Here is a 13298-nt window from a genome sequence, read left to right on the forward strand (position 1 = left end):
AATACATGGTTGTCTGCTATAAGGCATTGATGGTGTTCCATACTTAACCAAGTAAAAACTGACCTTTGATCCCCGCTAGAAAATGCACCTCCCCCACCCCCCCAAAAAAAAACTGGTATAGGGTTTAGTTAGGATGAAAAATCACATGTATAGGAAGAAAATTTGGAAGTCAACGACTACTCAACCCTCAACCCCCAACCCAACGAAATAGGATTTTCTTTTTTTTTGGCTTTTCAACAAATTTCTAGGTCGGATTTTTTTTTTCACTTGAGTGGACCCCCACCCCCCCACTGGAAAAATTCCTGTATCCAGGCCTGTATTTCTACACTTTACAAAGATTAATTGTCCCCCGCTTTCGCGAAAGCGAGGGGACATTAAATCTCATTCGTCTGTCCGTCGGTCCGTCTGTCTGTCCGTCGGTCCGTCAGTCTGTCCGTCCGTCACAAAAACTTTAACCTTGCCCATAACTTTTGATTTAGTGGAGCTATGATTTTCATATTTCATATGTGTATTCCTTGTGATAAGACCTTTCTTTGGGTACCACCAAATTTGACTTTTTGACCTTGACCTTGGAGTTTCAACTACTTTTACTAAAAAATTTCAATCTTTTACTTTGGCCATAACTTTTGAATGGTAGGTACTAGGACTTTCATATTTCACATATTTATACTTTGTGACAAGACCTTTCAATAAATACTAACAACTTTGACCTTTTGACCTTGACCTTGGAAATTTACGTACTTATGAAAAAACTATATCCTTGACCATAATTTTTGAACGATAAAGGCTACGGCTTTATTACTTCACATATGTTATTCTTGTAAGAAGACCTTTCATTGGATACCAAGAACTTTGACCTTTTGACCTTGACCTTGGAGTTTTAACTACTTTTTAAAAAGTATAACCTTGGTCACAACTTTTGAACGGTAGATACAAGGACTTTTATATTTCACACATGTGTTTTTCTAAACAATACCTTTCATTGGATACCAACAACTTTGACCTTTGGACCTTGACCTTGGAAATTAACGTACTTCTGAAAAAACTTTAACCTTGACCATAACGTTTAAACGGTAAGGGCTAGGGCTTTCGTACTTCACGTATGTAATCCTTGTGAGAAGACCTTTCATTGCATGCCAAGAACTTTGACCCTTTGACCTTGAACTTGGAGTTGTAACTACTTTTTAAAAACGTTAAGCTTGGTCACAAATTTTGAACGGTAGAAACTAGAACTTTTATATTTTAAATATATGTATTCTTTATGGCAAGACCTTTCATGGGATACCAAAAACTTTTACCTATTGACCTTGACCCTAAAAATGATATCTTGCCCACAAAGATACCGAAAGCGGGGGACCATAATTCTTTAATTTGCTTGTTTGATTTAAAAGTTTTAAAGAAAATAAAATAGGGTGATATTTGATAAGCAATTTACTTAAAAAGGTAATATAACTTTGTTAAAATTCTTTTTAAGAACCCTCTCTAAACTGCACACTAAAAAGTTCTGATTCTATGGTATTTTTCTGCGGTTAGAGTGATCTGCCCTTAGATCTCAATTCTACAAAATAGAAAGAATATGGGCGCATCTGGCGTGTGATGTGCAGGAATCGTGTATGAAACATTATGGTTTAACAAACACGTCCATAGGTTTTTTTTTCATTTAGTTTGAAAGACTTTGTGAGATAGTATCATTTATGTCCGTTTTTCTTAGGGGTACTAGAACATATTAATGTTTCACAAAAAATAAACACCTAAAATATTTAATGCATTGATGCATGATACGTGTACATTATAGAATAGAAGACTGGAATTGATTTTGCTCGAGAACCAAACAGAACCAAAGTTTATTTAATTCAAAATTTTAATAAATCAGTATATAAAACGAAGCTGACAAATAAATGGTTGTTTGAATAAAAAAAAAATTAACGCCCTATGCCAGGCTCGAACCAAAAATTTTTCACTTCGAGCGCACTGAACAGGTAGCCCAACTTACTAAGCTACTGTATCACTGCTGCAAACATACAGACGATTTTAAAAGGACAAAAAAAAAGCACCACATGCACACATTTTTTTTGGGGGGGGGGGGTCATTTTTTGTTGTCTCTGGGTCTTCTCTCCATTTTTTTAAGGTGGAATGCCACACCAACTTTTTACTTTATAGATCCTTGAGTCATCCTTTTACATCAAAGGTTTCAGCATTAAAAGGTCGATATTAGCTCTTGATTATTTTATATGATTTTTTTGTATTTTTTCAAAGAAAATGAAAAAAAAATAAATAAATTATATCCCACAAAGATGTTTTCGAGTTAAAAATTTGCTGTAAATGAATGTATCATATTAATATCTCATAAAATATGTAAAGAAAGACTGGTTGGACTTTTTAATTTTTTTTTTAAGGAAATATTTATGAAATTTAAGCACATTATTTGTGAATATTTTTTAAACCTATGGTTAAAATCACAATAAAAAAAAGTCACAATTGAGGACAATATGTTTGTCAATCATATTTTGAAAAAAAATTGAAACGAAATTGAAAAATTTTAGAGAAATTTATTTTTTTTAATATTTGGACCTAACCCGAACAAAATTAAACTGATCCCTATCAAAATTAATACAATGCTAATTCACTGCCTCTTCATGTATTTACAATGAAGAAATCTATTTAATTGTCAGGTTCCTAAATGTTTTAATCCTTATTACACTTAATCAGACTAGTGTTCTTGTGGAAATCTTGTGGATATTTCCAATAAATATACAATTATGGTTGGGATCGGTTTAATTTTGATCGGGATTGGCCAAAATTTAAAAAAAAAATAATTTCTCTAAAATTTGGCCATTTTGTTTCATTTCTTTAATAAATATGATTAAGGAACATGTTTTCCCCAGTTGTGACTGGTTTTAAGAAAATTTTAACAATAAATTCAAAAAATGTTCACAAATTATGTGTTTAATTTCATAAATATTTTTTTTTATTTAAAAAAACTGAATATATATACAGCTTTTCTACACATATTATATTAGATATTAATGTGATGCATTCATTTACAGCGAAAATTTTATTTAAAAAATCAACTTATTTTGAATGAAATAATTTTTTTCTTTGAAAAAATACAAAAAAAATTCATATCAAATAAGTAATAGTTATTCTATATTTATTATGGTGTATCCTGAGTAATTTGGACGAAGGGCGGTGACGAGTGCAAAGCTAATGTCGGCCTTTCAATGCTGAAACCATTGTTTAAAAAGATTGACTCACAGATCTATAAAATAAAAATTTGGTGTGGCATTCCTCCTTAAAAAGTGTATTCGTTTCTTCGAATTAAAATACACACAAATAACGTTTCAAAATCATGGAGAAAAGACCCAGAGATAGAAACAATTTGAAAAACGTGTTTAAAAATGGACCATTTTGTACCAAATGTCTGATCTGGCCAATTTTCAAGGTATTTTTTTAGCAAATCAAAGCTCAATTTCGGGAAAATATTTTCCTTTCCTGTTGCACAGGAACCCGATAAATAAAAAAAAAAACGTTAAAATTTCATGTTACATGTCGATGAAATTTTCACTTTTCAATTACGCCCAGATTCCTGCCGAATGCCAATCAAAAGCGACCTCGTTCTTTACGCAATATTACCCAATTTGTAATCAATTCAAGTATTCTCAACTATATTTAAAAGACCAAGATAAATTAACTGAACGTGTTATTAACATGTATTTTCTCTATCGAAGTTTCACAGTGATTTCTATTCACTGATACTGTTGTCTTTGAGCATTTTTCCCGGGGGTAAATGCCACGCACCATACATCGAAAATTAAATAAATAAGCTCAATATAAACTCCTTTATACAATATATTTTTCTCAATGGCCAAAAACATTTTGCAGATGTGTAGAGAGGGTCCTTAAGAAATTCTATCAGAAAATTAGCTCCAAAAATCAGTTAACCTTTCTTAAATAATATTTATGAGATGGTGGGGATTTTTTTCAATTGTTAATTACTTGCCTTTTTGGACAGTAATAAATTAAATTATTATTACTTGTAATTTACAATATGGCCAATTATACATTACTTTCTATTACCAGGGTACATCGAAATTTGTAATAAATTTCAGCCAATTTCCATTACACAATCCTGCCATACCTTAAAATTGACCACTTAATCTTGGCCCTAAGCCTGGTCCGACTGTTCGCTTGATGTTACTGTTGAGCCCATTTCAACGTTGGTTAGTAAAATGAGCGTTAAATACAAACAAATATTTGTAAATTTACCAAAAGAAACTATACCTTTCTCATGGACTGCTTGGACCATCTGACAATTGCCGAGTATCTGCTCAGGATTATAAATGACTAGGAGAACACTGCTCACGTTACCAGAAGTGGGACTATACGCATTGGTCAGAGATAGATGAAATCAAGTATGAAATTAAACCAACTCTTAGAGGCGGATCTAAAATAACTAAAGTATACACAGTACTTGTGAATTGAAATGACCACTCGCCAGGACAGGCCCCTATAAATTCGCCTGAGTAGTTCATGCATCATGCAGTAAAATGAAACTCCACAGTGAATCAGAAAACTTCTATACTATGAGAACATTTTTTTTTTTGCAAGTTAAAGCGACATAAAATTTATATATATGATAATACATATTTTTCAGTGAAATATTTTAATACGGTGACTTTCGTTTCACAAAAGCTGCTTATAAAATAAAATTCAAGAAGTGTTGGTTTTTATTGCATTTTCACCCTTAAATTAATGTAAAACCTGAAAACCCCACCCTCGATTATGATGTACAATTTTTTGATTTGAACATATTTTATTATGTAAAAATTACATAAACGGATTGGGCAGCAGGCATAGCCTATATAAGCCCTCTCAACAGATACAAGGTTAATTAATACACATATAGTTACAGGATGTTCAATAAATATTGCGAATAAAAGCACATTACTGTAGACAAGCAGAGAGAGAGAGAGAGAGAGAAATGACATAGAAATATTTCATATTATATTCATAAGATAATGTTTTCTCTGCCAAATAACGTACATGCAATTAGTGAAGAAAATAAAATAATTTTTTATGTATATAAATTTCTGCTATCTTCGGAATACGTCAACACAGCAGTGTTTTTGAAGTCTGATTGTAAGACTGCTCAGCATATTACAATTCTAAAGCCTCATTTTAATTAGGGTCGTGTTTAATAGACATCCTTAAAATGTTCTCTTACCCATCCCTTCGTTCTCCTCCCCCTGTGTGTAAAATGTATCTATTTATTTGTTTTACTGAAATATTCATAATTATGTGTTATGTAGAGTATCCCCTCTCTTCTGAAGATAGGTGAAGCAACATATTTCCATACTTATGGTGTATCTTGCCGTTTTAATCTAAAAACCAAATTTGCCATTTAAATGAAACACTTCAAGTAAAGGGGACGGTCTTGGTTCCCTCGGATACAGCGTGCTTGGCCAGTTCTCCGGGCAGAAGGAGACGGACAGCTGTCTGGATCTCTCTACTGGTGATGGTAGATCGCTTGTTGTAGTGAGCCAGACGGGATGCCTCGGCAGCGATTCTTTAAAAGATGTCATTGACGAAAGAGTTCATAATGCTCATAAAATAAGAATAAATCAACCGCTAGAAATAGTGAGTGTCAATGCTAGCCTCGCGGCTTATATATATCACGACAGCGGATAACCGTATAATAAGTGCTTTACGAACCCTCGAGAAAACATCTATTCTTCGGCGAGCGGCAAAGTGTGGAAAATACGATGGCGATGATTGGCTGGGCAGTTCAATCCGCCTGCGTGTTTAAATAGAGTGGCGAAGGGTGTTTATATAGAGTTATTCGTTGATTTGAAATTTTGAGCGTGAACTACTCTTAATTAAAACTGATCAAAGATGTCAGGACGTGGTAAAGGAGGCAAAGTGAAGGGAAAGGCCAAGAGCCGATCATCCCGTGCGGGACTCCAGTTTCCCGTGGGTCGTATCCACCGTCTGTTGAGGAAGGGCAACTACGCTGAGAGAGTGGGAGCCGGAGCCCCTGTGTATCTGGCCGCCGTTCTTGAATACTTGGCCGCCGAAGTCTTGGAGTTGGCAGGCAACGCCTCCCGCGACAACAAGAAGACCAGAATCATTCCCCGTCATCTGCAGCTGGCCATCCACAACGACGAGGAATTGAACAAACTCCTGTCCGGTGTGACCATCGCCCAGGGCGGTGTCCTGCCCAACATTCAGGCCGTGCTCCTCCCTAAGAAGACCCAGAAGTCAGCCAGCAAGTCAAAAGTCTGTGTACGACCTGTATATACCAAACGGCCGTTTTCACGGCCACCCAAATTTTTCGAAAAGATGCCTCTAAGATCAGACGCAAAGAAACGAAACTTGAATAATTTTATTGAAATAGTAAACACACAATACATGCCGTCACATCATGGAATTAAAATTCCATATTAACTCATGGCTGGACTGCCGTTGTTTAAGAAAACACACTTTACATACAAACGGGAAGAACTCGTGATAATTGCCCACAATTATATTATTAAATTCCCTACACTAATAAGTACTTTTTTTAACAGGTTATCATATAAATTACATCAATCTTGCTCCTATAAAATGTTTCCCTTGAGAAATGATAAAAATTATCCGGCGTAATTTCTAAGGGAATAATTGGACACAGAATCTAAAAACGTATTAATTACGCCATTTCCCTTTATTCTTAAAACAAATATAAAATGGGGTCATAATTGAATATGTTAACGTCGGCAAAATCTTCAAATCAATGAGTTTTGAATTGGTGACTTTTAAAAAATTGATCAATGTTTATAAATTTGTGTAGATAAATGCATGTATTTAAAGTAACATGTAAATCTTTCAGAATTACTGAACAATAGAGAGAGAGAAGACGTTCCTCCTCCGCAACATAAACTAAATCAGACGCACACGTGTATCTTAAATGTGAATTTTGTTTAATGATAGTAATATTTATAAAAATGAATAAATAAAAGTGATAAAATCTTTTCTGACTACACTATATAATTTTAACAGATATACCCCATGCAGGTGAGGATAAAAAGAAGAAGAAAATAAAAATTCGTCTCTTTGCTGCTTTCTAAATATATAATCTTTGTGTTTTTTTTATGGCTAAATTGATTATTGAATAAAATAATATTCAACAAAACAAAGAATGTGCATGTATGTAGGCTGTAAGTTATAGAATATTATTTACTCACGGAGAACAATTTTCCGTTTACATGTAAGACTGGGACATTCAATTCTAAATTCGAACCTTTTATTAAACGTAAATCATCTCGTTATTTCATTTTTTCTTTCTTTTCCCGTGTTAATTTTTGCTCCCCTCGATGTCATTCTATTTTCATGCGTCTACTGGCTTACGTTTGGCACACTTTCTGTGTTGATTTCTCACAGTTTGAAGGCGAATCGATAAGATTTGCAGGACTTGAAGATTCAAAAGGCATTTGTAAAGTAATCTTTTGAATTTTTGTAATTAAATCGTAACGGATAATTGTCGTTTCAAGAACATTTTTCAACTTTTAGCATACCACGAAGTTCAGAGACAAGGGTTCAGATGCCCATTTTCCTGAATTTGAGCACAGTATTAAGAAAGAATTTAAGAATGTAAATAGATAACATGTTAAAGATGTGACGGCAGGTTATGACTCTGCTTATATTTTGCGGCCAGGTCCATCTGCTTAGTTGCAGGGCGGATGCAATTACCCTTATTGAAACACACGATAGATGAACGTACATCGACCTCGGCGGACTGGATGTTTTCTCGGGGGTCCGCGCTTGGTGCAAACAAAAACAGCAAGTGCGAATGACCGAGTTATTTGCATTCCCAGCTGTTCCCGAGAAGTAAACCATTCTCCCGAAATAGTCATGGCAGATTCCGTTGCTCCAGCCAAGTCTCCAGCCAAGAAGAAGGCCACAAAGCCTAAAGTGCCTGCTGCACACCCCAAGTACATAGACATGATCAGCGCTGCCGTTGCAGCCCTGAAGGAACGCGGTTCCCTTAGATTCCCTTATTAGTATTTATATTGCTTTTATAAGGCCTATTTTAGAATATGGAAATGTAGTATGGGATAATTGCACACAGGAACAGAGTAATCTATTAGAGTGTGTGCAAATAGAGGCTGGGCGTATCATTACTGGGTTAAGGCGCAATTCTTCAAAACAAAAATTGTATAATGAATTAGGATGGCAAACGCTTAGTGAAAGAAGAACTAAACATAAGCTTACTCTTATGTACAAAATACTTAATGATTATACACCTGAATATTTGCAAGAAATGGTCAATCAATGCCTACCTGTTTCACATAATTACGCGTTACGCAATAATTCGTATCACTTACCAATCACTAGAACAGTTGCATACTACAATAGTTTTTTACCATCTACAATTAAATTATGGAATGATTTGCCAGATAGCTTAAAATCTGTAACAAGTGTAGCAAAGTTTAAAAAGTGTATGCAAAATAAAAATCTTGAAGACAAAACAAAATCTAAATTATATAACTATGGACAAAGAAAATTAAATATACTCCACTGTCAGTTGAGAAACTTCTCTAGTATTAGTAATTTTAATGCTGACTTGTTTAATCATAATTTAGTTGATTCACCTAAATGCTTAAAATGTGGATATTTTTTTGAAGACTCTGTTCATTTTTTCTTTCAATTTCCATGTTATAATTTTGCCAGGAACATTTTAATTACATACATGAGTGACCATGACATACCAAGAGATGTCAATATTGTATTATCAGGTTATGATTGCCTATCTCTTAGAGAAAATATGTTATTCTTTGACCAAGTTCATAATTTTATAAAAAACACTAAAAGATTTTAGTCTGAGCCTTCCTCTCCATATTCTTATTACTTAATTTTTTGTTTGTTTGTTTCTTTCCATCATTTTTTTTTCTTTTTCTTTTCTTTTAAAATCATGTTATTGTTTTCTTTATGCATTTTTTCTCCTCAATTTTTCTTCAACCATGTATTCTTTATAATTCTCTTAATATTACTTTATTATATAATACATGTTTTGTTGAACTTAAAATATGTACAGTAATTTAATTGTACCATGTGTACCTTGATCTCAATTGGAGAGAACTAATATAGGCCCTTGGCCTGCTGTTCAATCCATATTCATATTGTACTCTATGTATATTATGAATAAAATACTTCTTAAACTAAGGAACGCGGGGGCTCATCCAGACAGGCCATTCTCAAGTACATCATGGCCAACTACAAAGTGGGCAACGATGCTAATTTCATCAACGCTCAACTGAAAATGGCCCTGAAGAATGGAGTTAAAAAGGGTGCTCTCAAGCAGGCCAAGGGTACAGGCCCCAGTGGCTCCTTCAAGCTTGGAGAAAAACCCAAGACCGAGAAGAAGCCTAAAGCCAAAAAGGTTGCCAAACCCAAGGCAGCTAAGCCTAAGAAGACCGCTGCCAAACCCAAGACACACGCCGGTGAGAAGAAGGCAAAGACTCCTAAGAAGAAGGCGGCAGCAGCAGCCAAGAAACCAGCCGGACCCAAGAAAGCCAAATCTCCCAAGAAGAAGGTGACACCCAAGTCCCCAAAGAAGGCTGCAACCAAACCCAAGAAGGTCAAGACGCCTAAGAAAACAGCAGCCAAGAAAACCAAGACACCCAAGAAGGCAGCAGCAAAGAAATAAGCAGTCTGGGCATCCCTGTCAGTCTGCATCCAAGTTAACAAAAAAGCCCTTTTCAGGGCTACCAAATTTTCAGAAAAGATATCTCAGTTACAGTCGTTAGAAAATATTTCAACATGTATGCACAGTAATCTCTCACTTCTTTTCTTCTTTTTTTTTTCACAATTTCTAATTTTGTTAAACAATTTCAAATGCACCATGTCCTCTTGAACAACAACAAAATAAAAATAATTGAATGTGTATATTCCTGTATAAGAGAGAGAGACTGAGTCTATTATTTAAATTTCATAATGATAATATTAAAGACAGAGAGCATGATTTCCTAGATGTATGTATGAAATGCAGATATGATTCTATTTTTATCAAACATGCAGACATAATAGTAATTTTATTAATGGTTTTTCATTTCCTTTATTCAAAGCTAGCTCTTTTATCAATTTGAACATTAAATGATGACTTGTGCAAGGACACTTAAGAATTATTTTTGAAATGCAATGATATTTACTGCATCTGTTGGACACTCTGTACATGATCACAAGCCTCTCAGGTTGTAGATATATAACACATGAAACACACAAAGCTGCTTACAAAATTCCTTTCTCCTGAATAGGTTCTTATAACTGCAGGATAGGTTATATCTTTAAAAGTCGTGGAAGAAAAAAGAAGAAGACACACACCTGTCACAGTGAAAACTATTTTACTAAATATTCAAATTACATATACAATCTCTATAATCTCGTTTATGAAACACTGATTCTTAAATAAAGCTTAGAAATCCTAATAGAAATGAATAAAATCCTTTATGATGGTTTATATAAAAGCATTAAGTTTACTAAATAAAAAGGTTTTTGTTTGTTGATACATTTAATGAGACATTTTTAGGATGAAAACTACAGCTCTGTGGGGACAAGCAGGTCATTCAACAAGAAAATGATAATTGTAAAATAGAATGATGATAATTATATAAAATATAATAAAATAATAATAATAAACAAACAAACAAAAAAACAAAGAAAAAGAAAGAAAAAAACAAAACAAAAAATGAACAGTCATAATACCTTGATTTAAACAATTACAAAATTCTGTGCAAAATGTGGATCGAAATGATTTGAGCACAGACCAATTGAAACACGCTGTGCTTAGCTAATCACAAGATGCCTTGTATAACACAGGGACCAATTGAAAACATTCTTACTACACGCGCCGGCGATTTCAATGTTAGATCGGATCCGGCAGGTCACAGAACAGTATAAAACTATACTTGACACGTCGTTCTACTCATTCATTTGATCTGAACTCAGAAAAGATGGCACGTACCAAGCAGCTCTGTGGGGACCGCAAGAAAATCTACTGGAGGCAAAGCCCCACGAAAACAGCTGGCTACCAAGGCAGCCCGTAAGAGTGCACCGGCCACCGGTGGGGTTAAGAAACCACACAGATACAGGCCAGGAACTGTCACTCTCCGTGAGATCAGGAGGTACCAAAAGAGCACCGAGTTGCTCATCAGGAAACTCCCATTCCAGCGCTTAGTGCGTGAAATTGCCCAGGATTTCAAGTCCGATCTGCGTTTCCAGAGTTCCGCCGTCATGGTCCTTCAGGAAGCCAGTGAGGCCTACCTTGTCGGACTCTTCGAGGACACCAACTTGTGTGCTATCCATGCCAAGAGAGTGACCATCATGCCCAAGGACATTCAGCTTGCTAGACGTATCCGCGGTCTTTTTTTTCACAATTTCTAATTTTGTTAAACAATTTCAAATGCACCATGTCCTTGAACAACAACAAAATAAAAATAATTGAATGTGTATATTCCTGTATAAGAGAGAGAGACTGAGTCTATTATTTAAATTTCATAATGATAATATTAAAGACAGAGAGCATGATTTCCTAGATGTATGTATGAAATGCAGATATGATTCTATTTTTATCAAACAGTGCATGCAGTAATTTTATTAATGGTTTTTCATTTCCTTTATTCAAAGCTAGCTCTTTTATCAATTTGAACATTAAATGATGACTTGTGCAAGGACACTTAAAAATTATTTTTGAAATGCAATGATATTTACTGCATCTGTTGGACACTCTGTACATGATCACAAGCCTCTCATGTTGTAGATATATAACACATGAAACACACAAAGCTGCTTACAAAATTCCTTTCTCCTGAATAGGTTCTTATAACTGCAGCATAGGTTATATCTTTAAAAGTCGTGGAAGAAAAAAGAAGAAGACACACACCTGTCACAGTGAAAACTATTTTACTAAATATTCAAATTACATATACAATCTCTATAATCTCGTTTATGAAACACTGATTCTTAAATAAAGCTTAGAAATCCTAATAGAAATGAATAAAATCCTTTATGATGGTTTATATAAAAGCATTAAGTTTACTAAATAAAAAGGTTTTTGTTTGTTGATACATTTAATGAGACATTTTTAGGATGAAAACTACAGCTCTGTGGGACAAGCAGGTCATTCAACAAGAAAATGATAATTGTAAAATAGAATGATGATAATTATATAAAATATAATAAAATAATAATAATAAACAAACAAACAAAAAAACAAAGAAAAAGAAAGAAAAAAACAAAACAAAAAATGAACAGTCATAATACCTTGATTTAAACAATTACAAAATTCTGTGCAAAATGTGGATCGAAATGATTTGAGCACAGACCAATTGAAACACGCTGTGCTTAGCTAATCACAAGATGCCTTGTATAACACAGGGACCAATTGAAAACATTCTTACTACACGCGCCGGCGATTTCAATGTTAGATCGGATCCGCAGGTCACAGAACAGTATAAAACTATACTTGACACGTCGTTCTACTCATTCATTTGATCTGAACTCAGAAAAGATGGCACGTACCAAGCAGACCGCAAGAAAATCTACTGGAGGCAAAGCCCCACGAAAACAGCTGGCTACCAAGGCAGCCCGTAAGAGTGCACCGGCCACCGGTGGGGTTAAGAAACCACACAGATACAGGCCAGGAACTGTCACTCTCCGTGAGATCAGGAGGTACCAAAAGAGCACCGAGTTGCTCATCAGGAAACTCCCATTCCAGCGCTTAGTGCGTGAAATTGCCCAGGATTTCAAGTCCGATCTGCGTTTCCAGAGTTCCGCCGTCATGGTCCTTCAGGAAGCCAGTGAGGCCTACCTTGTCGGACTCTTCGAGGACACCAACTTGTGTGCTATCCACGCCAAGAGAGTGACCATCATGCCCAAGGACATTCAGCTTGCTAGACGTATCCGCGGCGAACGAGCTTAAACCCCCTATTCTTGTCTCAGACAAACACATAACGGCCGTTTTCACGGCCACCAAAATTCTTAAGGAAAGATACCTTCATAATACAGCACACCAGAAACGTATTTTTTAGGGAACAATATAAATCACTTGCAAAGAGACATTTTCATAGACACGCCAGTTAAAAACTTAAAAAAAGAGTAAATTCAACAAGCAAAACTAGACTGTCAACTGTACCCATATCAATTACCAATCTACATTGACGGTTATAAAAGCGTGCAGCACAAAGTTAACAAAGGCGCCATGCAAGATAAATGTCACATGCATAATCATAATTTTACTTCTCTAACCATTGCAAAGAAACGTCACA

General features: G+C 35.0%; 2 protein-coding genes and 1 pseudogene across 2 annotated transcripts; all 3 read left to right on the forward strand.

The window, feature by feature from the left end:
- The first annotated feature begins 5836 nt into the window (after positions 1–5836).
- LOC134262774 (histone H2A-like) lies at positions 5837–6444 on the forward strand. The gene has a single exon (XM_062745108.1). It carries the CDS (start codon positions 5893–5895, stop codon positions 6442–6444), a length of 552 nt encoding a protein of 183 aa, XP_062601092.1. The 5' UTR covers positions 5837–5892.
- A 1443-nt stretch (positions 6445–7887) lies between these two features.
- Positions 7888–9725, forward strand: LOC134262773 (histone H1-delta-like). The gene is made up of 2 exons (XM_062745107.1): positions 7888–8003; positions 9196–9725. The coding sequence occupies exons 1-2, from the start codon at positions 7888–7890 to the stop codon at positions 9680–9682; spliced, it is 603 nt and encodes a 200-aa protein (XP_062601091.1). The 3' UTR covers positions 9683–9725.
- Positions 9726–10985: 1260 nt separating this feature from the next.
- On the forward strand, positions 10986–12952 carry LOC134262772 (uncharacterized; annotated as a pseudogene).
- Positions 12953–13298: the final 346 nt, after the last annotated feature.

This window comes from Saccostrea cucullata, unplaced genomic scaffold, assembly GCF_032062105.1.
Source record: "Saccostrea cucullata isolate Sc308-1 unplaced genomic scaffold, CSIRO_AGI_Scuc_v1 ctg10970, whole genome shotgun sequence".
Taxonomy (NCBI): domain Eukaryota; kingdom Metazoa; phylum Mollusca; class Bivalvia; order Ostreida; family Ostreidae; genus Saccostrea; species Saccostrea cuccullata.

Bases quoted from the DNA above. Each gene is read 5' to 3' on its own strand.
- LOC134262774 (XM_062745108.1), top strand. From the start codon at position 5,893: ATGTCAGGACGTGGTAAAGGAGGCAAAGTGAAGGGAAAGGCCAAGAGC.
- LOC134262773 (XM_062745107.1), top strand. From the start codon at position 7,888: ATGGCAGATTCCGTTGCTCCAGCCAAGTCTCCAGCCAAGAAGAAGGCC. The intron at 8,004-9,195 runs GAAGGAACGCGG...TACTTCTTAAAC, and splicing joins AGCGCTGCCGTTGCAGCCCT to TAAGGAACGCGGGGGCTCAT.